The sequence below is a fragment of the Thermobia domestica genome, chromosome 3, assembly GCF_964235325.1.
Source record: "Thermobia domestica chromosome 3, izTheDome1.hap1.1, whole genome shotgun sequence".
Taxonomy (NCBI): Eukaryota; Metazoa; Arthropoda; class Insecta; order Zygentoma; family Lepismatidae; genus Thermobia; species Thermobia domestica.
In genome coordinates, this window is record NC_137456.1 from 284,222,962 (window position 1) to 284,246,626 (window position 23,665).

The 23,665-nt window shown below is 38.3% G+C and overlaps 1 protein-coding gene across 8 annotated transcripts in view; it reads right to left on the bottom strand.

The window, feature by feature from the left end:
* The window catches only part of LOC145681100 (uncharacterized), a 1,004,875-nt gene that overhangs the window by 946,784 nt on the left and 34,426 nt on the right, over positions 1–23,665 (bottom strand). For all 8 annotated transcript variants that reach the window (XM_081752504.1, XM_081752499.1, XM_081752503.1 and 5 more), the window contains exons 2-3: positions 9,670–9,973; positions 2,697–2,817 (exon numbers count right to left, since the gene is read on the bottom strand). In XM_081752504.1, coding sequence (XP_081608630.1) covers positions 2,697–2,817; positions 9,670–9,862 — 314 coding nt within the window. In that variant the 5' untranslated portion in view covers positions 9,863–9,973. The remainder of the gene's footprint in view (positions 1–2,696; positions 2,818–9,669; positions 9,974–23,665) is intronic.

The following is a 23,665-nucleotide window of genomic DNA, read 5'->3' on the forward strand; positions in this document are numbered from 1 at the left end:
ATAAGACAGAAACATGTCTTATACTTTGGTTACCAATGTTTGTTTACCAATTTACAACTATGGAATATTACGTAACAGAACTTACTTAATTTAACATACATTGGACGTAGTAGGGGATAGCGGCTTTTACATAGCCAACAGCAAAATGAAATGAAATTTAATTCTTAAGTTTTACGTCCCACGGTTATGCCGGCTAGGCTAAAGGAGACGGTGAGACGGAAACAACCATTATTGATAGCATAGCTACAATTTCGTATATTCTACAGCATTGTCATCATCACTGACATCTGGCAAAAATTTCCTGAAAATGAATGATATGCATTAATAAATCAACACAATACACCTACGTATATGCAGCTTTTTTACATGCACCAATCTAACTACGTTATTATTTTTCAGAATAGTTAGGGTTGCCCACGAGATAAAATAGAGGAACAAAATAATACAGGTTCTGTGATCCTAAATAAATTTCCCCTTCTTAGGTCATTCTATATCAACGCTTGACAAAGGCAATGATTCCTCAAAAAAATAATCTTTTGAAAATGAAATGAAATTTTTGAGTTTTACGTCCCACGCTTACGCCGGTTAAGCTAAAGGAGACGGTGATGAGAGATGAATGAAATGGTGGAATAAAGAAAGTGGGAGGAAACGGGAGAGCCCCGAGAAAACCCACGCACACGGTGTTTGTCCACCACAAAGTTCACTTGAAGGGAGCAGGGTTTGAACCCGAAACCCGAAGCACCAGAGGTGAACGCTCTACCACTGAGTCACCGCGGCCCCCAAATAATCTTTTGAAGGCATGCATCGCTAACTCGACTTCCTTGTCATTTTGAAACCACGATAAACACATTGCATCTTTAAATAGCCCAAAGACGTGGAAATCTGAAGGTGGGAGATCGACAGAATATGGAGGGTGAGGTAAGTAGTCAAAATCGTAGGTCCGCTTGGTAGACAATGTGGCACTGGCAGTGAGTGATCTCGTATTACCCTGGAGCAAATGCACATCATTAGACACCAGACCATGTCGCTTCTGCGGAATGCTGGTTTCAATTTTTCGTATAGACAGTCCAAGTAGGACGTATTGTTCAGCCTACATTACGACCTGTGGAACTTGTTGAGTTCAAGAACTTGTACTTTCTGTCCCCAATGCATTGATGTGACCTTTTTAAACATTTCGTCGAGCACGCACCTTCTTCGAACTAAGGAACGAAGGATGTCGTCGGTTCATTACTATCCTCTTTCGTTCAGATTTATAGAAATAAACACAACTTTAATCTCTTTGAGAAATGTCACACCATGAGATTCAAGCGCTCCCTACACACATTAACATGGTTCTCTTTCATCTCCGGTGTCACACTTTTCGGAACCCATCTCGCACACATTTTGCTAGAGCTGATCTATCTCTATTTGTAACTACAGTAACATGCCGATTTTCCAGTATCGTCTTCCATTTTAGCAATGCTGCTTTCCCTGACTGTGAAGAAAGAACGACCTAGGTGCAAAGAATCTTCAATACTGCTTATTCCATGTTTGAACTTCTTAGCCCTCTGTTCGATTCATGAGTTGTCATCGTATCGAACTGTCATGTAGCGATGAATTTATGTAAGTTTCACTCTTCCATTCAATAGAAAACTAACGATACTTCGCTGCTATGGCTTGAGGCAATCTTGTAAGGGTCCACGTTGTGTATCTGTTCCCATCGTACCATGCGCCACGCATGTGTGACAGTAGGATGCTACCACAGTCACGAAAACACAATAATTACGTTCGAATTTTAGATTGTTTTATACAATTTTTAAGGTTATTTATTGAGTGAGCTTTATACATATGACATTTCTCGCTATATCTGACAATTTTTGCTCTGGTATTTGTCCAGAAATAGACGGACGCAGTTGTTCTACAAGATTTCCTTCCCAGGTACACCCACGTTCAAAATTATTGTCGCATGTTTATAAATATGTTGTTGTAAGAATATAATTTAATAACGAATTCGCCCGGTATTTCTTATAATATTAGTATGTGTATAATCGGCAAAGACATGTATATGGCAAGTTTCGTGTCAAAAGAGCAGTAAAGAAGAACAATAAAATGAAAATAAAACTTTCTTGTCCATTTAGCAACATTTTGTTTTACTCATTCTAATTTCCGTATGTATAATTCTTTTCTTTATATTTTCTTTTCCTTTTCGTATTTATAATTCATTCCCCACAAATATACATTTCCCGATTATACGCATAGTATCAGTATTAAAAGTACCCTCAAGACCATTATCAAATTATATTCTGACAAGAAGACAGTTATAGATATGCGACAATCATTTTAAACGAGTGTACATATAACATAACTTAGAAGTCTAAAAACCGAAAGAGACATGTTCCTAATAGACAAATGTATGAATATCAAGACAGTTTATAAAAATATTTTATTTAATTTTATAAAAATACAAAATAGTTTTATATTGTAAAGAATTTATAGAAAAGTATAATATGGAAGAGAATCTAGCTACGTGAAATTGTCTTTATAAGTGCCCCAGATTTCCTGAATTACTGGGAATATTCATCAGAATATTTGAATAAATCAAAAATGCAATTAAAATTATTTAACAATTATACTGATTTCCTAACAACCTAATGACTAGTTTTTAATATGTTGCTCACTTAAAATTATATCGCTCATTTTTTTTTATTAGTACTTACCTTGCAAATTCTTTGTCTTGTAAATCGGATCCATTTAAATATGTTACAAGACGTTGAAGAGACACATGACCAGGTTTTTCAGATTTGCTATTTTCTATCATCTTTTCCACTAAGGCGTATCCTTTAAAAATAAAGAAATAAGCCCATAAGATATACGAATCTTTACATAGAATTAATCTCACAATTCTATTCCAATACTAGAAAATGAAATGACTTTTTTCAGTTTAACGTCCGATGATTATGCATGTTAGGCTAAGGGAAACGCATGATTAAAGCGAGTGAATGATGATGGAATATTTGGTGAAATGAGAATGTGGGAGGAAACAAAGTACCCAGAGAAAACTCATGGACACGGTGTTGTCCACCACAAACTTACCTGGGCGGGATCGAACCAGGGATCCCGTACACCAGAGGTAAGCCTCTACCACTAGCCATCGTGCCCCCTATTTCAATATTAGAAACTGCAATGGCCTTATACATATAACTATTGAATTTATATTGTACTGTACCTTGGAAAACTAAAAGACACAAGTATTTTATCATGGTTTGTTTAACATATCATAAATCAATCCAGACAGTTCAATTATTACGATGTTAACCTCACCTTAATTTATACATTGTTAATAGTGATTGCGAGATAGCGTTTACACCAGAATTTTCTGATTACAGAAGCTTAAGGATATAACAGGGAATGTTTCACTGTCCTCCGCTTTAATTCTTGGTAATTTCTCAGAAAGTATGAGAGACTCAAATAGAAGCGAGTTTCCACCATGTGATATTCCCAGCGTATTAATTGGAATGTAGTTTAAAGAATTGAGTTTCGTTTCAGAGTGTGAAACTACGATAGACTTCCAACCTATGCAAATTCCAAACACGAACTTGATATAATACACCTAACACTACTTATTGGCTGCAATAGATTAATAACATCAAAGGCAGAACTTGTTGCTTGGACGTGGAATCCATATCAAAAAGACATTACTCGCTGTGCCTGTTTTTGTTCTATGTCGATAAAGCTTGAAACCGAAAATCATTAAAATCGAACCACTTCCGGATTGAAGAGAGGGTTAAGGGAGAAGATATAAAATACTCTTAGGAAGCTGAATCGATTGCAAAAGCTGCATCTCGACATCTCTTACTTTTTTTATCTCTATGGAAATTAGTATTGAAACCGGAATAGTAAATTTGAACCACTTTTTGTTTTGGTAGAGTGTAGACTATGGTGGTAGGTTCTCTTGTCATCAGATATCGATTGCGGAAAACTCTTGTCGCAATCTATTAACATTTTTATTCTATGAAGACAAATGTTCAAACCGGTAATGATTAATTTTTGAATCACTTCCGGATTGAATACAGGATTAACGAAGGATATGGAGCCTATACTTAGGACGCAGAATCGATTGCTGAAGACCGTTTCTCGGTACTTCTTACCGTTTTTGAACTGATACCTGTCCATAAACGAACGGGCAAAGCCGTTCTATATGACTTCCAACACGTGCATAACATAGTTTGGAAGTCTAAAACTAATGTAAGATATTGTATCACCAATACAGTCTGCAATTACGAGAGTAATTCGAAAAGTAAATTCTCCTAATTATTGAAATACAGGAAACGTTTATTTTCAATAATGCTTACATCATTTTAAAGCTTATGCACTTATTAATTTTTCTACATAATCACCATTTCGGTAGATGCATTTTTGCAGGTGCTGTGGCAGTTTTTGTATGTACATGTCATGTAATACCAGCTCGCCTCAATATGTATTGTGTCCTTTTTTGCTCTGCGTCCGATATCGGAGTAGAGAAGGCTTCATCAATTTTTGTTGTCCGACTCTTATAATTTTACAGTCTTTTATATCGTAAGAATTGTATACAGGCAATTAAAATCACTGGAATTTATAACGCATTCCTTGAGTCAAATATCAGCTCGTAATTTTTAGTATTCAGGAGCTTCTTTTCAGAAAACTACGTTCATTTCACATTCATTTTCCACTTAAAAAAGAATAAATTCTTTCATTACGTAATTTCTACGTTCAAGTTTTCATTTCCTAACCATGTTTTTTCAGGCAATGCGTTTAACAAAACTGTAAATCTGTACCTGGTTCGCACACAATAATGTCAAGTCAATTAGAATTTCGTGTTCTACATCGTACCTAAGTTTAAGAGAGTTAAGGATATATGATTCCGTTTGATGCAATTCTACTCTTTTTGAGGAGAGATAGCAGTATTTTTTTAAAACATGACTAACATATGCAAATAACAATAATAATAATATCTATACATATACCAATGATAATTAGTGATGACAAGAGGTCACTTGGGTCACAACTTTTGTGCGAGTCATCCGGCTCTGGACCTTGCTCTTCATATCAGGTCTGACCAACTCTACAGCATTATTACAGAATTTTGTAATGGGTTAATCATGACCATTATTCAAGTTCGGATATTTACGTGTTCGGTTCCCGATGTGACATTTCTTATTGAAGATAATATGTTTTGTATATTTCAAATGTAATTTTATATTTCTCTGTGTGTAGTCTTCACATACTGGAAAATAACACAGAGGTTTGAACACAAATAATTAACTAACTACATGGGCTATGGAACCCAGAGGTTCAACGTCCCATTTACAAAAGTTATCTACTGACTTCTGTCCTTAATTAACTGGATCCAGTTTCTACTTTGCATTTCTATTTCTGCGAGATTTATCGTAATATTATCCTTCCTTCTGTGCCTAGGTCTTCCTAATGACATTTATCCGATTGGATATCCAATTAAATTTTAAAACCTTTCCTGACTTTTTTCATTCTGGCTACATGATCTGCCCACACTAGCCTCCTATAGTGCTGCCAAAATGTCTTGAGCCGTGGCAAAAATGCGAACTAAAACTCACACCCTCGACACGCCCACGCGTTGAACCACTAAGGGTTCAGATGTTGCTAAGCGAGAGACCCTTACCGAAAGAGTGGAATTCCTTCAGCCGATAGCTCAGCAGCGCCTGGAACGGAAGACTAGGTGTCAAGACAATGTGGTATATCTTTAGACATAATGTTCCTAACAATGTTAGGCAAACAATATAAATTATGCAGTTCCTCGTTATTAATTTCCCGCCATTCCTGTCTCTTTTCGGTTGGATTATTAGCTTCAGAATTTTATTCTCAAATGCTTTCAGTCTAAGTTCTTTTCTCAAAGTAAGCGGCAATGTTTTATAATAACACAACTATCATTTCATATACCAAGGTACTTGGTTTTGAAAACAAACTATACAAAAAGATTTAAGAATGTTTGAGCTCAGCTGCATTTCATGTTCTACGCGATAAGATTTACAGACTCGCCAAATTAAACTTCAACTTCCTTGATAACAAAACCACGTAGTTTTTCTTTTCTGTGATTTTCAGAAGTTTATAGTTTATCTTTCAGAGTACTGCTCTGACACGCATACATGCGCATAACTATAAAAGATACGACACGTTTAGAGAAAAACAGAGAGGAGAAAATCATGTTTGTTAGAATCGAAACACCCTCATGTCTGATATTTCATTGTATCCAGGTCATTATATCTGTCCGAATTACCAGGCTTGCTGGGTAATGGGTGTAACTACTTCCGGTTCTAGAGTCATGGACTTCAATCACTGATTATGATAGAATACTTCCTGATATTTGAGAATTTAGGTGCAATGATAAAATACACAAGAATAAAGGATGAACATAAATATCAGAAAGACAAAATCTACGGCAAATGAAATGTAGTTGTCTGTAGCAAATATAAAAATGGGTGGGGAGACGATAGAACAAGTGACCAGCTATCAGTGCCTACTGCCTAGGTATTATTAGTGAGGTACGCATCTTTATCACACTAACAGCAAATAGAATTACTACAGAAGCCACGGTTGAAAATTGCTTTAACCAAAAATTAATCTAAAGTTATTAATTTTCAGCATTTTTGTGAAAAAAAAAGTACTGATATAGTGGTTTAAAGTTATCTTTGACACATTTAATGTCACGTTGTTATTATTATTACCCCAATGCCTTAGCCACACTATTCTGCGGATTCCGCTGATATCAGTGAAGTCAAACAAGTCTTATCAATGTTAAAACAGTAAACTTTGGGACAATCCAGATGGTCTCGCCATTACGGTAGTTGTCTGGTGTCGTGAAGACAGAAGGCAAGTTACTTATACGAAAGAAGTTGCGAACTCTGGTTAGAACAATCAGCATAAATGTAAGGAATTCCAAGGCTTGAATGCTATCACGCTGGCAAGTAGGCCCTGGCCCTTCTACAAGTTTTAGGCTACAGAGTTTGTCATTAGACTTCCAAATTATGCTATGCATACATGTCGGAAGTCTTATATGTAGAACGGCTTTGTCCGTCTGTCCGTCGACAAATATCAGCGCAAAAACGGTTAGAGATATCTAGATGTGGCTTTTTGCAATCGATTTAGCGTTTCAAGTATAGGTTTTATCTTCTCCGTTAACTATCAAAATCGAAAGTGATTCAAATTAATAGTAACAGATAGCGAAAAGTATTTTTTTTTTTTTTTTTTTTTTTTTTTGCAAACGATTCAGCGTCTCAGACCAAAATATCATGAATATACCAACACTATCAAAACCGGAAGTTGTTCGATTTACTATTACTTTTTATTTCAATACTGATTTCCGTAAAGAAAAAAGGTAAATGCCATCAAGATGCGGTTTTATGCAATCGATTCAGCGTCTAAAGAATATTCTATCTGCTCCGTTAACCGTAAATTCAAACCACAAGTGGTTAAAATTAACAATTTCCGGTTTAAATATTTATCGCCATAGAACGAAAACGGCAACATACAGCAATAAGTGTTTTTAAGGAATTCAGTAACAACATGAATAATCACAACCACCTACTGAAACTGTGGTTCAAATTAGTAACTACTTCCGGTTTCAATACTAATTTCCGTAGAGCAAAAAACGGGATCTTATTACCCTATTGCAAACCGTACTTATATATGCACTGTTCAAGTCTGAATACTGAATTCGCATAGTTTGGAAGTCATAGTTCCATACTGTGAAACAATAATCACTTGATAAACTTCGAAACTATGCTTTGCATAAGTGTCAAAATCTTATAGAACGGCTTTGTCCGTCCATCCGTCTATAGACAGGTATCAGAGCAAAAAATGTACGAGATATCGAGATTCGGTTTTTCACAATCGATTCAGTGTCCCAAGAATAGCCTCAATCTCCTTCATTAACTATTAATTCAAACTTGAAGTGATTCAAATTAGCCACTTCCGGTTTCAATGTTCCTCGCCATAAAACGAAAACAGTAACATATAGCGAGAAGTGTTTTATTGCAAACGATTCAGCATCAAGGTAACATACCATGAATATTACGACCACTACCAAACCAGAAGTGGTTCAAATTTTATATTACTTCCGGTTTCCAAACTGATTTCCACAGAATAAAAACGATAAAAAAATTTATAGATGCGGTTTATTGCAATGGATTTATTGTCCCTAGAATATGTTCCATCTTCTTCATTAACCCTCTATTCAAACTGGAAGTGGTTCAAATTAGCCATTTCCGGTTTCAACACTTGTCGCTATAGCATAAAAATGATAACAAACAGCTAATGGCAGTTTTTGCAAACGATTCAGCGTTTCAACAGAGTATATTGTCAAAACCCGCAACATCCTACCAAAAGGGGAAATTACTCAAATTTACTACATTTTCCGGTTCCAATGCTGATTTTCATAGAGGAAACCCTCGTAAGAGATATCGAGATGAGTTTTTTTTTTTTCAGTTGATTCAGCGTCTCATGAATAGGTTCCATCTCCTCCGTTAACTCTCTGTTCAATCCGGAAGTGATTCAAGTTAACCATCTCCGGTTTCAAAGCTTATCGCCATAGAACGAAAATAGTATTAGATAGCGACAAGCAGTTTCCTGCAAACGATTCAGCGTATCAAGAGAACACATCATCACAACCCACAATACTATACATACCAAAACTGGAAGTGGCTGAAATTTACTACTACTACTACTGTTTCAATATCGATTTCCATAGAGCGAAAACGGTAAGAAATATCGAAATGCAGTTTTTTGCACACAATTCAGGTTTTCAAGAATAAGCTTTATCTCCTTCCTTAACCCTTAGTTGAATACGGAAGTGGTTCAAATTAACAATTTCCGATTTCAACTTTTATCGCCATAGAAACAATAAGACATAATGAGTAAAGGTTTTTGATATGAATTCAGCGACCGAGGAGCACGTTCTATCTTCGATCTTATTAATCTTTTGCAGCCAGTAGTTATAGATGTAGTACTTCAAGTTTGAATATTGATAGTTTGGAAGACTATTTCAGTTTCACACGGTGAAACTAAACTCACCTGTCAAGTTCATATTCGCACTATTCCACTGAAAATTGCGAACAAGAGTTCTTTTTATTTTTAAAAAAATTGCGAACAAGTTCTTTTTCTTAGAAAAAAGAAAAAGAAAGTGCAAGTAAATATATTAGCAAATCGCTATTTCCTTTCGAACTTTGTTAATTTCAAACAGTAAAGTAGCACAGCTTATAAACAGTTATAGCCAATTCGTCTAAGATGTCTCTTCTTCGCAAAGAGTTTATGGTATAATGCATTGTTCGCGTATTCCCTATACCAGCAACGTGCCCCAAATATGGATATGCCTATGATTGGTAATTACTCGCTGAAATTTAGTAGCAAAATTTCAAGTGCCAAGAGTATATGAAATGTGGACCTACAGTTTAAAGTGGGATTCGAACCATGTAATGCGCTCAAATTTTAATGCACTCCCACGAGATATCGAATCTGGGACCCAGTGCACCAAAGGCTCGCGCACTATCCTTAAGCCAATCAGGAGGGCTATCTCTGATTAGTATACTGATTTGGAGAACTCTGTTTGCAAATGGGACACAAAAATATTCTTTAATCGTATATCTATGTTCTAAGTTTTATAAACAGATCAATACAACTTACCAACAAAATTTTCATTCTCTTCAGTTTTGGAGTCCAAAGAGCTCATGACTCCTACACTGCCAATCACGTAATCTGACTTTCCGTCACCGGTGTGTAATTCCTGAGTAAAGATTCGGAACACTCCATCACCTGCACCATCTTCGTTGGATAGCGGGCATTCAAAATCTATCAAGTTCTGCTGTGAAGAACACATGATTTACTACCTTGGTGATTGGATTTTCCGTTATCTGATGCCAATAGCAACACTCAACTTCAATGTAAACGAGATAATTTCTATGTAGCAATAAGAAATAAAACAGATGTCCTGCAAATTACAAAATTTAGTAGTTAGTACACTGAAAAACAACAGTACTAAATTTAGCCTATATAAACTAAATTTTGTAATTTACCACCTCATACATACATATCGTATAGATAGATTTTTGTTTGCATTTGTACGTTATCTGGATTTAGAATTGCTGTCACAAATGTAGCCCATATAAACCTATAACGAAAGCAAGTACACGACCCTTCATGTGACAGCAATTCTAAATCCAAATAACGTACAAATGCAAACAAAAATCTATCTATACGATATGTATATATGAGGTGGTAAAACTTAATAGTAATGCATAGGTTGATTCACTTATATTGAGCCCAATTAGAATGTGCCACTTACCTAGGAAATTGCGTGTTTATACCATCGAACACCGGCTGTGTTCGATCTGCAGGCCACATCTACTGACTATTTATTGCCTGGTATCGGAGTCTCCACTGCAGGAGACTGCGTTGCAGGTGGACCACTATTCCATCCCACTCTGCTTTCCTCAGGCCGGAGATGGTGCGGACTCGACGATGAGACAGGCGCCGTTTGAGGGGTTCGAAAGCACAATAGTACATTAGGCTGAAATCTAGACTCTTGACAAGGATGTCAGAGAAGGGAACTGCCGAAATTCCAGTTTTCTGTTCCATACGGTGACAGAATTCCAGCGATGTTTCAGCCGTGTGGCTGGATGCCTTGTCTTGGTGTTCAACCTGCTTCGCTTGCTGCCCGTACAATGTTGGGACTTCATGCCAGTACATTTCAATTAGGACATCAGACTGGTAGTACGCAGTATTGATTTTATCATTTCGCTCCACCTTTCGGAGACGCAGTTTGCCCCTGTCAGGGAAACCGGCCAAAATCTTTTGGGAAACTACGCACTGGCGGAAGAACATGCTTCGGCCCTTGCGTCAACATGTATACATGTAGTGGCTCGAATTTTACTACAGTCTGTGAATATATCCACCCTTCATTAAAGGTAACAATGAACTTTCACCAATCACATGCGAGATGACGTTCAACAACCTCCTACAGTTCCTTTTTCGCACATGACACGGTTTCAGGGCATGTGCACTGCTCTTGCGAATGACCGTACGGCGTAAATTCCTGTGAATGATGTGGTTGATTGTCGCCTGCGATGTGAGACATTTGCGTACCATCGCACGCTGTGTGGTGGAATTTTCGGAGGTTGTCATACGCCGAACCACACGCAATAGCGGTTGGATCCTCTTCACGGGAGGTCAGTTTCTAGCTGCTTGCTTTGGTGTGGTAGGCCCCACATATTTCAGTATTAATAGTGGCACGACTTACCCAAAAATTCACTTCTATTCATTTCTACAATAGGCGACGCGGACCACAATGAACCCTTCCCAAAATCTGTTCAGTTTCGGTAGTATCAGAATATGCCTGACCACACTGCTCTACTACGAGACTAACGAGATGTTGCTTACCACGTGACAATCTCACGGCGATGGACTGCGTATGCGCGATACAGCTAGACACGATCACGGCTCAATATAAATGAATCAACTTCTGTAATAATACTAATAAAATAAAAATTTAAATGGTTTCTTATAAATCGAATTACCTTCCAAATTACGTATGCGGGAACACCTTGCACACTTAATTGGGTCCGAGAAACGTCCGCTTTATGCGAGGTCTAAGTTACAACAATAGATTTAAATTGAATTTGTTCATCACACAAATTTAAAATATTAAACCATTTTAAAAATAAAGAAAGTTGTTTTTATAAACTTAACCTCCTTTTAAGAAAATCCTTTTAAACATACAGTAGTTACAAGAAAAATCCTTCAATTGTAAATGAAATATGAAATCTTTCAGTTTTACGTCCAGTGGTTATGCTCTTCAGGATAAAGGTGATGTATGACCAATGAAAGTGAATTATTACGGAAGGGATCGATATAATGCAAATGTGGGAGGAAACTGAAAACCCAAAGAAAGCCCACGGGCAAGATGTTGTCCACGACAAAAGCACATGGTCTGGTAGCAAACCAGAGATACATCATCACATCAGAAGTGAGTGTTCAACTATTTAGCCACTGTCTCCCTACTTTTAACGTTTTTCGCAGACACGGTAGAATCTACCTAATACGCATCACTCTGTTGAAATGACTTCATTCAAGTCATTAAACTTCTGTGTATTTCATGGATGAATTGGAATTTAGCGTTCCTTTAAGCAGCTAGGTTAAACAAAATGTGGCCGTACAGCTTAGTGTAGGATCAGAACTACATGAGCTCCCGCTGGGAATCAAACCTGGATCTCTCGCGCCAAAAAGACACGTACGCTAATCAAATAGCCACGAAGGAGCTTCTACGTTATGCAGTAAGACGGAACAAGAAACTAGGTGTACGTTTAGAATTTGCTGCTATTAAATTCTTCCTTAAAATGTTCAATTCTTCCATATAGTTCGTTGTTGAATGACCTCTGATTTGATTTGAGTTGAGTTTAGCGTTCCTTTCAGCAGCGAGGCTATATGGGACGTGGACCTGTAACCGAACGTGAGATCCGAACCACATGAGCTCCCACTTGATCTCCCACGCCAAAGGGGTGTATTCTTAAAAAAACACACACACGCACACTTTACAGTTTGTTTATTCATTCAAACAGTAAAATTAAACCTTGTTTTACAAATTTAGCTAAACTTAAATGATACTTAGTGTACGCCAATAACAAAATGATAAGAAGCAGTGGAAAGTAAATACTCAACAATATGTTTTGAAAACAGATTTTAGGTCTACAAAAGCCTACAACTAATGTAAATGAGGCTCAACAATGTATATTTTTTTAAAGCTAAACTCGCTTTGCTATTCGCTATCTGAACCAGAGATGTTCACCCTCGCGAGGGTGGCCCTCTCGAGGGCATCCTCACCCTCAAGTTCCCTCGCCCACAGTGACGCAAGGCGAGGGAAAGCGAGGGCGAGGACAAGTTTTGGCCGCGAGAGCGAGGGTGTGCGAGGGCGAGGACAAGTTTTGGCCGCGAAGGCGAGGGTGCGCGAGGGCGAGGACAAGCTTCGATGGCGAGGGTGCGGGTGCGCGAGGGCGAGGAAAAGCTTCGACGAAGAGGGTGAGGGTGCGCGACGGCGATGACAAGTTTCGGCAGCGAGGGCGAAGGTGCGCGAGGGCGAGGACAAGCTTCGATGGCGAGGGTGAGGGTGCGCGAGGGCGAGGAAAGCTGCGACGAAGAGGGCGAGGGTGCGCGAGGGCGAGGACAAGTTTCGATGGCGGGGGTGAGGGTGCGCGAGGGCGAGGAAAAGCGAAGGCGCGAGGGCGAAGAATTCAATAACGAACTTTTTAAATGAATTAAATGTAGACACCGTAAATTGATAATACTTAAGTGTAATCCACTTCATCAAAGTCAGTTATTAGTTGATCAATAATTTTAATTGATCTTAAATTAGGATTATCTTATAAATCACTACTGTTAATGGTTTAATTGAATTGTCAATTTTGTAAATAAAATCTCATTCTAAGATAATTACGTTAAGTGTAGATCTCAACTATCTAGGCCAGCCCAAAAACTGTTTTTAATTGAAATCCTATTCGTTTTCCAAGTACCCAGTTACAAAACTATTAAGTCAATACTGAAAACTAAAAACGAAAATATTTATTGCAATTAAACGATTAACACGATTGGTATTATTGGACGGGAGCATGTTGGCTCAGTGCTACAGCCAATCTCTGGTTTCAGGGGTCACTCGTTCGATCCCAGGCCAAGTGAGGTCGTGGAGGACGATAGCGTATACTTGGGTTTTCTCGGGATTTTCCCGTTCCCTCCCGTTTTCTCATTCCGCCTATTCTTTCATCATCATTCACTTGCAATTCCATCAGTCTCCTTTAGCCATCGATGGCATAACCGTTGGATGTTAAACTAAAGATTTATTTTATTTTATTTTATTTTATTTTATTTTATTTATTTATTTATTTATTTATTTATTTTAAGATTGGTATCTTTGAAAGCGTTTTTAATATAGTGTAAGAATATGCAGCGCACAGTCTCGAAAAGGGAGACTATTTTGGACGTCCAGTAGGCTTCTTTCTGTGATCTGTTACCCTTCATTATCGACGTTTTTATTATTTTTTTTTTCCGCTAAATAGGATATTAAAATAGAATGATTTGGTTCTATATCGCAAGTTTTAAAGCTCCCTGACAACTGATATTTAGTCAGCAAAGCATAGGAAAACTTAGAAATAAAGAAGCAAAACTACCTGAAGTATTCGGCTATGGTTCATCTAATCATGGGCGTCGTAACGAGGGGCTTGGGTGGTCGTGTTCCTCCCAGATTTTCGTCACACGTATGTAAGCAAACTAAGAAAATAAAAGCATATATTCAGGGGTGTAGTCGAGAGTATACGAAGGTGTATTGCTCAATCTTAGTCATTTGCGCATACTTTCTGCTTCAAGGCGTGTAGTACTATATTCAAAACTAGCATATATAACCTGTGAAATTTTTAAGACTAGCGTATACTCTGAAAATTTTAAGACTATGGTGTACGCCGTGTGAAATTTTAGGACTTGAGAAGGAAGTTTTTGACAGTCTATTATTGCAACACAGCCCCTGCCCGCTGCAGCCCCTAGTTATTCTCCTCTACTTTCTAAACATTTTCTATATATTTTACATCCCTGGAGTTGGTGGCCCCGCATCGTGGAGGTTGTGGGGACATTATCTAAGCCTTTGGTCAAGTGACCTTACATTTGGCCCTGTCAAGTGATCTTACATTTACATAGATTACTATTGAGTTAAGTGGGTAAAACTACATTCAGGTTTACACCTATAATTTCATGATTCTTAGTGTTCATCCTCCCGAAGGGGAACTTTCGAAGATGCCCTCAATTCTAACTATGGAGAAACGTTCTCACACAACAGAATAAACATAATTTCAAACCGTTCATGATCTATATTTAAAAAAAAAATAGCACTCTACTAACGTAATTTGCTGTTTTGGAAAATATAAGTTTTACTAATGAATATCTGGTAATCAGTCGATCTGTCTGTATTCTGACGTATTAGAGTTAATGTCCCTTTATAATTCATCACCGATGCCGATGCTAAATGGTACGTGAATCTATAGTTTATGGTAGGATCCGAACCACCATAATGCGTTCAAACTTCACTCAAGGGAATCGAACCTGAGACTTGCTGCAAAGCAGACATGCTTGCTAGATACTATACTAACTTCCTTTGTATATTTCAATATCATTAACTTTCAGTAATCACCGGTAATCGACCTATAACCAGAGTCGAAGTCTAAGAGGGAGTTATTGAAAATATTGAATTATCCTAATTTTTATGTAAATATTTCACTTTAGAATATTAGCGTTTAAATACTCCTCTCCCCCATACAACCATTACACACGCTAATACTATGTAACAAGCAGTAACGACTACATATTATCAGGTGCAACATTTAATCAATCAACATATTACATATAAAGCTCATAAAATTTTAATTAGTCAGCTGGATTACATCTTACGAAAAAAGTTGAATAATTTCCACCTTATATGTTAGTTGTTTGACGTAACGTAAGCATGAAGGTAAGCTTAGATCTTTGTTCGAAATTCACATTGGAATGATATTAGCAAAGAATCTTCAGTGGACTGAATCTCTTTCGTTCCAGGTTGGCTACAGGACTGCGATAATCGTAGGACGTAAAAATGAAGATTTTATTCCCGTCAGAATTTTTAAACTATCCTATCTCTTCAAGTCAATAATTGTTTTGCATTATTACTTTTCAATCACAGAGCGAAATAATTCAGTCACTCTACTCCTGTTTTAATGATGTATGGCAGCGTGTAACAAATTGTTGCGAGGTCCTGGGCAAGAAAAGTTTGTGATCGCCCTTTCAGTTTTTAATTGCTAATTATAATAAAATTTCTGGAAATCAATTAATCTACACATTTAATTATTTGTGCTAAAGAAAATAAAGGTTTGTTCTCTTACTTTCCCGTTCCACCATTTCTTTCATCATCATTCACTTGCAATTTTATCCATCTCCTTTAGCAGTTACATAACTCTGGGGCGCTAAACTAAAGATTTCATCTTTTCTTTCATTACTACAATCTTACAATTTGCACGTATTGAAGTTTGCACGACATTATTAATTGTTGAATTGGTGGATTTATAAAAGTCAGTGTTAAATCATTTTAGGCTCGATAATCTTTCCAAGGCCCCTGTAGGCGCTAAGCTCTGAGACTGCCATTTAGGGAGGAACGGTGGCTCAGCGATAGAGAAATTACCTTTGTTCGAAGGGTCGCATGTTCGATTCCCGTCCAAGTAAGTTCGTGGTGGAGGACATCGTGTTCGTGGGTTTTCTGGGGATTCTCCAGTTTCCTACCACATTCTCATTCAACTATTTCTTTCATCATTCACTTCTGTCTCCTTTAGCATTTAGCTTGCATAACCGTGGGATCTTAAACTAAAGATTTCATTTTTCATTTGCCTTTACGTATTTGTAGTGTAAGGAATCCTTGAGACAACGTTTGAAAGATATCATTTCATAATTGTGGGAATTACTGAAAATAAACTTTCCAACAATGATAGCTGCCAAAAATGAACCAAGACCAAAGTGATAAAGTGCACAAATTGGCCCCTAGGGTAGTTTCTTAAGACAAAGTTTCATATTTATGGCAATTATTGAAAAAAATTAAAAATTTTAACATTGTTAAGGTAGGACAAATGTATCTTTATTAGTGGTGAATATTAACAATATTTGAGCATCGAAATTAACCTTACAAGCACATTGACACATTTCAGTTTATATTTTAAAATACCAATTAACTTAGATTCACATTCAAATCAATGAAGTCATTCATGTTATAGGTTACAGTGGGTATATATTTCCGAGTGATAATTCAACAATAGTGTTCTGAAGTATTTTATTTGTTTGCTGACGGAGTTTCAAAATTAAGCTCTTTAGATCTTTCCCTTTGAATTTGTTCAAATTCCTCAGCTACGCTACATACATCAGGGATGGCCAATGTGTTGACTGTCAAATTCTGACAGATAGTCCGCGGCAGTCACTCTACCGCCACTCATCAAACCTTGATTTCACCCTCACCCTCATGAGAGCCGCCCTTGTGTGGCTGAATACTTATGCTTGCATCGTAGTTCAAGGAACATTTTGAAGTAAAGGCATTGGATACTGTTGATAAATGATGTAAACATCACTATCGACCGAGATCTCCATTGTAACAGTTGTTCCATTTTAGGTGTTCCACAGTAAGTTATACGATGATATGTTTAGTTTCCTTTCTTTAGGACGTATGTTAAGCAAGGGCGGATCCAGGACGGACTTCTGGTGGGGGTGGTGGGTTGTAATACTGCTACTTAGAGCTACTTTTAAGAGCTCCAAACTCTGGGATGCGTTTTATTTGTATATATATAATAAAGAAGTTTCCTCTTCTGAGGGGGAGCGATCGCCCCGATCGCCCCCCCCCTGGATCCGCCACTGACGATAAGGAAATAATTCAACAAATAGGTTGAATAATTGATGCTCTGATCCTCACGAAGGAGGCCCTCTCGAGGCCTCCTCACCCTCAATTACCTCGCCCTCAATGATATGAGGGCGAGGAAAAGTTTTGGGCACGAAGGCGAGGGCGAGCGAGGATAATGGACAACTCCTATCGCGAGGGCGAGGGTGCGCGAGGGCGAGGACAAGCTTCGATGGCGAGGGTGAGGGTGCGCGAGGGCGAGGACAAGTTTTGGCCGCGAGGGCGAGGACAAGTTTTGGCCGCGAGGGCGAGGACAAGTTGCGAGGGCGAGGGTGCGCAAGGGCGATGGACAATTCCATTCGCGAGGGCGAGGGTGAACGAGGGCGAGGGCCAACTGCTACTGCGAGGGCGAGGGTGAGTGAGGTCGAAGTAAAATGAACATCTATGATCTGAACAAAAAGTTTATTCCAGCTTCATAGGGCCAAAAACTGACTGCCTTTTTTCACAACTGGAAACAAACTTTTGCGCTACTTTCTTCATATCTACTTTGTCTCATATTGTTGTGTGAACTGCTATAGGGTTGAGCCTCTTTTGAGTAGTAGTTGACGTAAGATATGGTACGGAAACCTAAATTGGTGATACACTTATATAGGTGATACTTTTTTGTTTGTTTCCTTCTCTCACCAACGCAACTGTGATTCGAATAACTTCGGATACAGCCAATAAATAGCTCAGACAGTTTAGTTTCTTACGCTGCCAGTGGGACCGCCTTTCCTTTCAGTCAGCGAATTGTAGAAATAATATGAAGATTGAGTGTCGAATTGAGGAGCGAGTTTGAAGTTATCGATGAGTAACATTACGTTTTATATATTTCAGAAGTATAGATTAACATAAAATACATTGGTAGAGTATATTTTATTCTGAAGGCATGAGGAATTAGTGTGATAAATGTATTTCTTAGCTTTCTTTATAGGTATGTATTGTATAGTCTTAGCAATCTAGCAAAAATTAGCTATTTTCACTAAATTTGTAAAGTTAGCAAGAAGATCTTATTTTGCCGAATTAAAGAATGCGTTTAAACTTCTTTATTCTAATTTCCAATGTATTAAAATGTTAGGTCATGCACCTATTTAACCTTTTTTGGTGATCACAGTGTCGTACAGGATATCACCAATTTAGGTGTATCGCTCAAGATTTGTATCACCAATTTAGGTGTATCGCTTATGATTGCACTACCAACATGTCACCCAAGGCAGCTTGGCGAGAAGAGTTGAATATCTATATGATCAAAAATCCAACAGCGAAACCAAATAAACGGAATTTTCACAGCATTTTCAAGGGTCTTTGTAAAAGCGTTTTCAGCTCAAAATATAGAAAAAATGCTTTCAAATCACGTGGAATTATACCAATTAACAGACATGTTATTCCCAACGAAAAACTTGCTCCATATCTAATGACTGAATATCCTAATCTACAGACAGCAGCTTCTTCAACTATTGAGAGGATACTCGAGCATCCGGATCTAGATTCAACTATTGAAAGACCACCAACTCCACAAACCAGAATGTCGTCGTCTCCAGTAGATAAGATCCTAAAACTTCCGATACCCAACGTTAGAAAGAAGCCTACAAGGATCGATAGAAAAGCTAAACTCATAACCGATAGTCAGCCACGTCCGTCAGTAACTGAGCCTAACGCAGTATCAAAAACCAAAAGGAGCACAGTTCTTGATCAATCTGAATCTTCAGGAATACCCAAACCATGAAACCAATGCCATTTAGACGAATATAACGATGAAGAATGGATCTGCGACACCTGTGACTAGGCTCTTTTCAAAAAAATAAAATTGAAAGAAACAGGAAGAAATGGATACAGAGTTCATTTTGCCTTATTCCTTATCACGAAATGTGTCAAAGCGAACTGCCTGTTGACACAATGGATATTTTCACTGACTTTTTTTATTGCTCAAAAAAAAAAAAAAAACTTCAGAGCTAGCTGATTACAGAGAACACTTCCTTTCGCTCATGCGACGATTCTAACTAGTCGAAATTTGCGATTGAATTCCGGTCTGCTACTCGTACGCTTAAAGCAACGACTACCATGTTTGTACGTCACAGGTCTTTACAGGGGAAAAGGTCTGCGCCACTCACTAGGGCAGCGTTTCCCAACCGGTGTGCCGCGGCACACTGGTGTGCCGTGAATAGGCCACTGGTGTGCCGCGAAAAATCGAAACAAAATTATTAATTTTATAGCAATCAAATTGCAAAACGTAGGGAAAAATGTATATTTGTATTTCACATTACTATGAACCTCTACTGTGAATCTACAATTTTAAGTTTTATACAGGACGTATCCAGGGGGGTCTAGGGAGGCCGGGCCCCCCAAAAATTTTCCATGGTAGGCTTGCAAATGAACTATAATATGGTGATGAACGATAATATTTTTGGATCTCCCCTCCCCCTACATTTTTGGGCGAGCTACCGGCCTGGTTTTATACCGTGTTACTGTTCTGTACATTCCTAATGTTGAAAAAAGTATTTGTTATTATTGTTATGACCATTATTACTTTTTTTTTATTTTTGCAGACTATTGTAACTTGAAAATTTAAATATCATTCAATCCTTTCAACAAATTGCCTACATTTGTGTTTTAAAAGTAAAAGAGATTTGTTTGTTCGTTCGCTATTTAGTGATCTTCCTTCTTAGTAAAAGGTAGGATACAGTTTTTAAAAAGAAAGCATATTTTTTAAAACTTGAGTCCAATATTTCATTGCAATTGTTTTCTATTTTTAAATTAGAATGAAAAATAATGATTTACCACGGGGAAAAATCAGTGATCGAGCTTTCTTCTCTGTGAGAAGGAGATCAATAATCACAGAAAAAACACCACTGTGTTTTATATTTACAAATAAAAATATTTATAAGTGTGCCGCGAGAATCCAAGTAACACCCGTAGTGTGCCGCAAGTTGAAAAAGGTTGGGAACCGCTGCACTAGGGAAACAGCTTAGCAAACGATACGATGCATGTTTTTCAAATGTGTACGACGTTGCTAATAACACAAAGAATAAGAAAAGTAACATAATTTAAGGTTTGTTTAAAAAGCAAGCTATTCATTTATTTATATATTTATTACCAATTATTTGAATATCTTAGGAAAAAGTTGAAAGGTACTAATTTGCTATATTATTGACATTGTTTGCAGCCTGAGGTAAGAAACTATTTAATATTCTCATGTCTCGGTCACCAACCGATCTTAGCGAATTTTATTCATTCTTAAGAAAAAATCAACAATATAAAAGCATAATTGTTATTTGATACTAGAGTGCTAATTTCTTGTATGCAAGTTCATCGTGGATTCGATAGTTAGACGCTCAGGGGGATGCCTAAGGTGCATTTCGCCAGCCCCCCCACCTTGGAGTTTCGAAAAAAAACCTATGCCAATCGTTTGTGCTACGTTTGTGCCGGAATGTACCGCAAAAATTTTCGTTTGTACCACTTCCGGTACGAAGTTATAAGGGTTTTAAAGTGGGGGGGCTGGGGAAACGGCAGCCTCCAAACTTCGAATTTCGAAACGAAACCTATGCCAATCGTTTGTGCTACGTTTGTGCCGGAATGTACCGCAAAAATTTTCGTTTGTACCACTTCCGGTACGAAGTTATAAGAGTTTTAAAGTGGGGGGCTGGGGAAACGGTAGCCCCCCCACCTTGGAATTTCGAAACAAAACCTATGCCAATCGTTTCTGCTACGTTTGTGCCGGAATGTACCGCAAAAATTTTCGTTTGTACCACTTCCGGTACGAAGTTATAAGGGTTTTAAAGTGGGGGGGCTGGAGAAACGGCAGCCTCCAAACTTCGAATTTCGAAACAAAACCGATGGCAATCGTTTGTGCTACGTTTGTGCCGGAATGTACCGCAAAAATTTTCGTTTGTACCACTTCCGGTACGAAGTTATAAGGGTTTTAAAGTGGGGGGGCTGGAGAAACGGCAGCCTCCAAACTTGGAATTACGAAACAAAAACTATGCCAATCGTTTGAGCCGGAATGTACCGAAAAAATTTTCGTTTGTACTACTTCCGGTACGAAGGTATAAGGATTTTAAAGTGGGGGGCTGGAGAAACGGCAGCCTCCAAACTTAGAATTTCGAAACAAAACCGATGGCAATCGTTTGTGCCGGAATGTACCGCAAAAATTTTCGTTTGTACCACTTCCGGTACGAAGTTATAAGGATTTTAAAGTGGGGGGCTGGAGAAACGGCAGCCTCCAAACTTCGAATTTCGAAACAAAACCTATGGCAATCGTTTGTGCTACGTTTGTGCCGGAATGTACCGCAAAAATTTTCGTTTGTACCACTTCCGGTACGAAGTTATAAGGGTTTAAAAGTGTGGGGGCTGGAGAAACGGCAGCCTCCAAACTTGGAATTTCGAAACAAAGCCTATGACAATCGTTTGTGCTATGTTTGTGCCGGAATGTACCGCAAAAATTTTCGTTTGTACCACTTCCGGTACGAAGTTATAAGGGTTTTAAAGTGTGGGGGCTGGAGAAACGGCAGCCTCCAAACTTGGAATTACGAAACAAAAACTATGCCAATCGTTTGTGCTACGTTTGTGCCGGAATGTACCGAAAAAATTTTCGTTTGTACTACTTCCGGTACGAAGCTATAAGGGTTTTAAAGTGGGGAGCTGGGGAAACGGCAGCCCGCCACCTAGAAATTTCAAAACTAAACCTATGCCAATCGTTTGTGCTACGTTTGTGCCGGAATGTTCCGCAAAAATTTTCGTTTGTATCACTTCCGGTACGAAGTTATAAGGGTTTTAAAGTGGGGGGCTGGAGAAACGGTAACCCCCTAAAGTGAAATTTCGAAACAAAACCTATGCCAATCGTTTGTGCTACGTTTGTGCCGGAATGTACCGCAAAAATTTTCGTTTGTACCACTTCCGGTACGAAGTTATAAGGGTTTTAAAGTGGGATATTGGAGAAACGGATGTCTCCAAACTTCGAATTTCGAAACAAAACCTATGGCAATCGTTTGTGCTATTTTTGTGCCGGAATGTACCGCAAAAATTTTCGTTTGTACCACTTCCGGTACGAAGTTATAAGGGTTTTAAAGTGTGGGGGCTGGAGAAACGGCAGCCTCCAAACTTGGAATTTCGAAACAAAGCCTATGACAATCGTTTGTGCTATGTTTGTGCCCGAATGTACCGGAAAAATTTTCGTTTGTACCACTTCCGGTACGAAGTTATAAGGGTTTTAAAGTGGGGGGGCTGGAGAAACCAAAGCCTCCAACCTTGGAATTACGAAACAAAAACTATGCCAATCGTTTGTGCTACGTTTGTGCCGGAATGTACCGAAAAAATTTTCGTTTGTACTACTTCCGGTACGAAGCTAAAGGGTTTTAAAGTGGGGAGCTGGGAAAACGGCAGCCCGCCACCTAGAACTTTCAAAACTAAACCTATGCCAATCGTTTGTGCCGGAATGTTCCGCAAAAATTTTCGTTTGTGCCATATCCGGTACGAAATTATAAGATTTTTGAAGTGGAGGGCTGGGACACGGCAGCCTCTCACCTAGGAATTTCAAAACAAAACTTATGTCAATCGTTTGTGCTATGTTTGTGCCGGAATGTACCGCAAAAATTTTCGTTTGTATCACTTCCGGTACGAAGTTATAAGGGTTTTAAAGTGGGGGGCAGGAGAAACGGTAACCCTCTAAAGTGAAATTTCGGAACAAAACCTATGCCAATCGTTTGTGCTACGTTTGTGCCGGAATGTACCGCAAAAATTTTCGTTTGTACCACTTCCGGTACGAAGTTATAACGGTTTTAAAGTGGGGGGACTGGAGAAACGGCTGCGTCCAAACTTGGAATTTCGAACCAAAACCTATAGCAATCGTTTATGCTACGTTTTTGCCGGAATGTATTGAATAAATTTTCGTTTGTACCACTTCCGGTACGAAGTTATAAGGGTTTTAAAGTGGGGGGGGCTGGAGAAACGGAAGCCTCCAACCTTGGAATTTCAAAAAAAAGCCTATGCCAATCGTTTGTGCTACATTTGTGCCGGAATGTTCCGGAAATTTTTTCGTTTGTACTACTTCCGGTACGAAATTATAAGGGTTTTAAAATGGCGAGCTGTGGAAACGGCAGCCCGCCACCTAGGAATTTCAAAACAAAACCTATTGCAATCTTTTGTGCTACGGTTGTGTCGGAATGTATCGCAAACATTTTTGTTTGTATCACTTCCAGTACAAAAGTA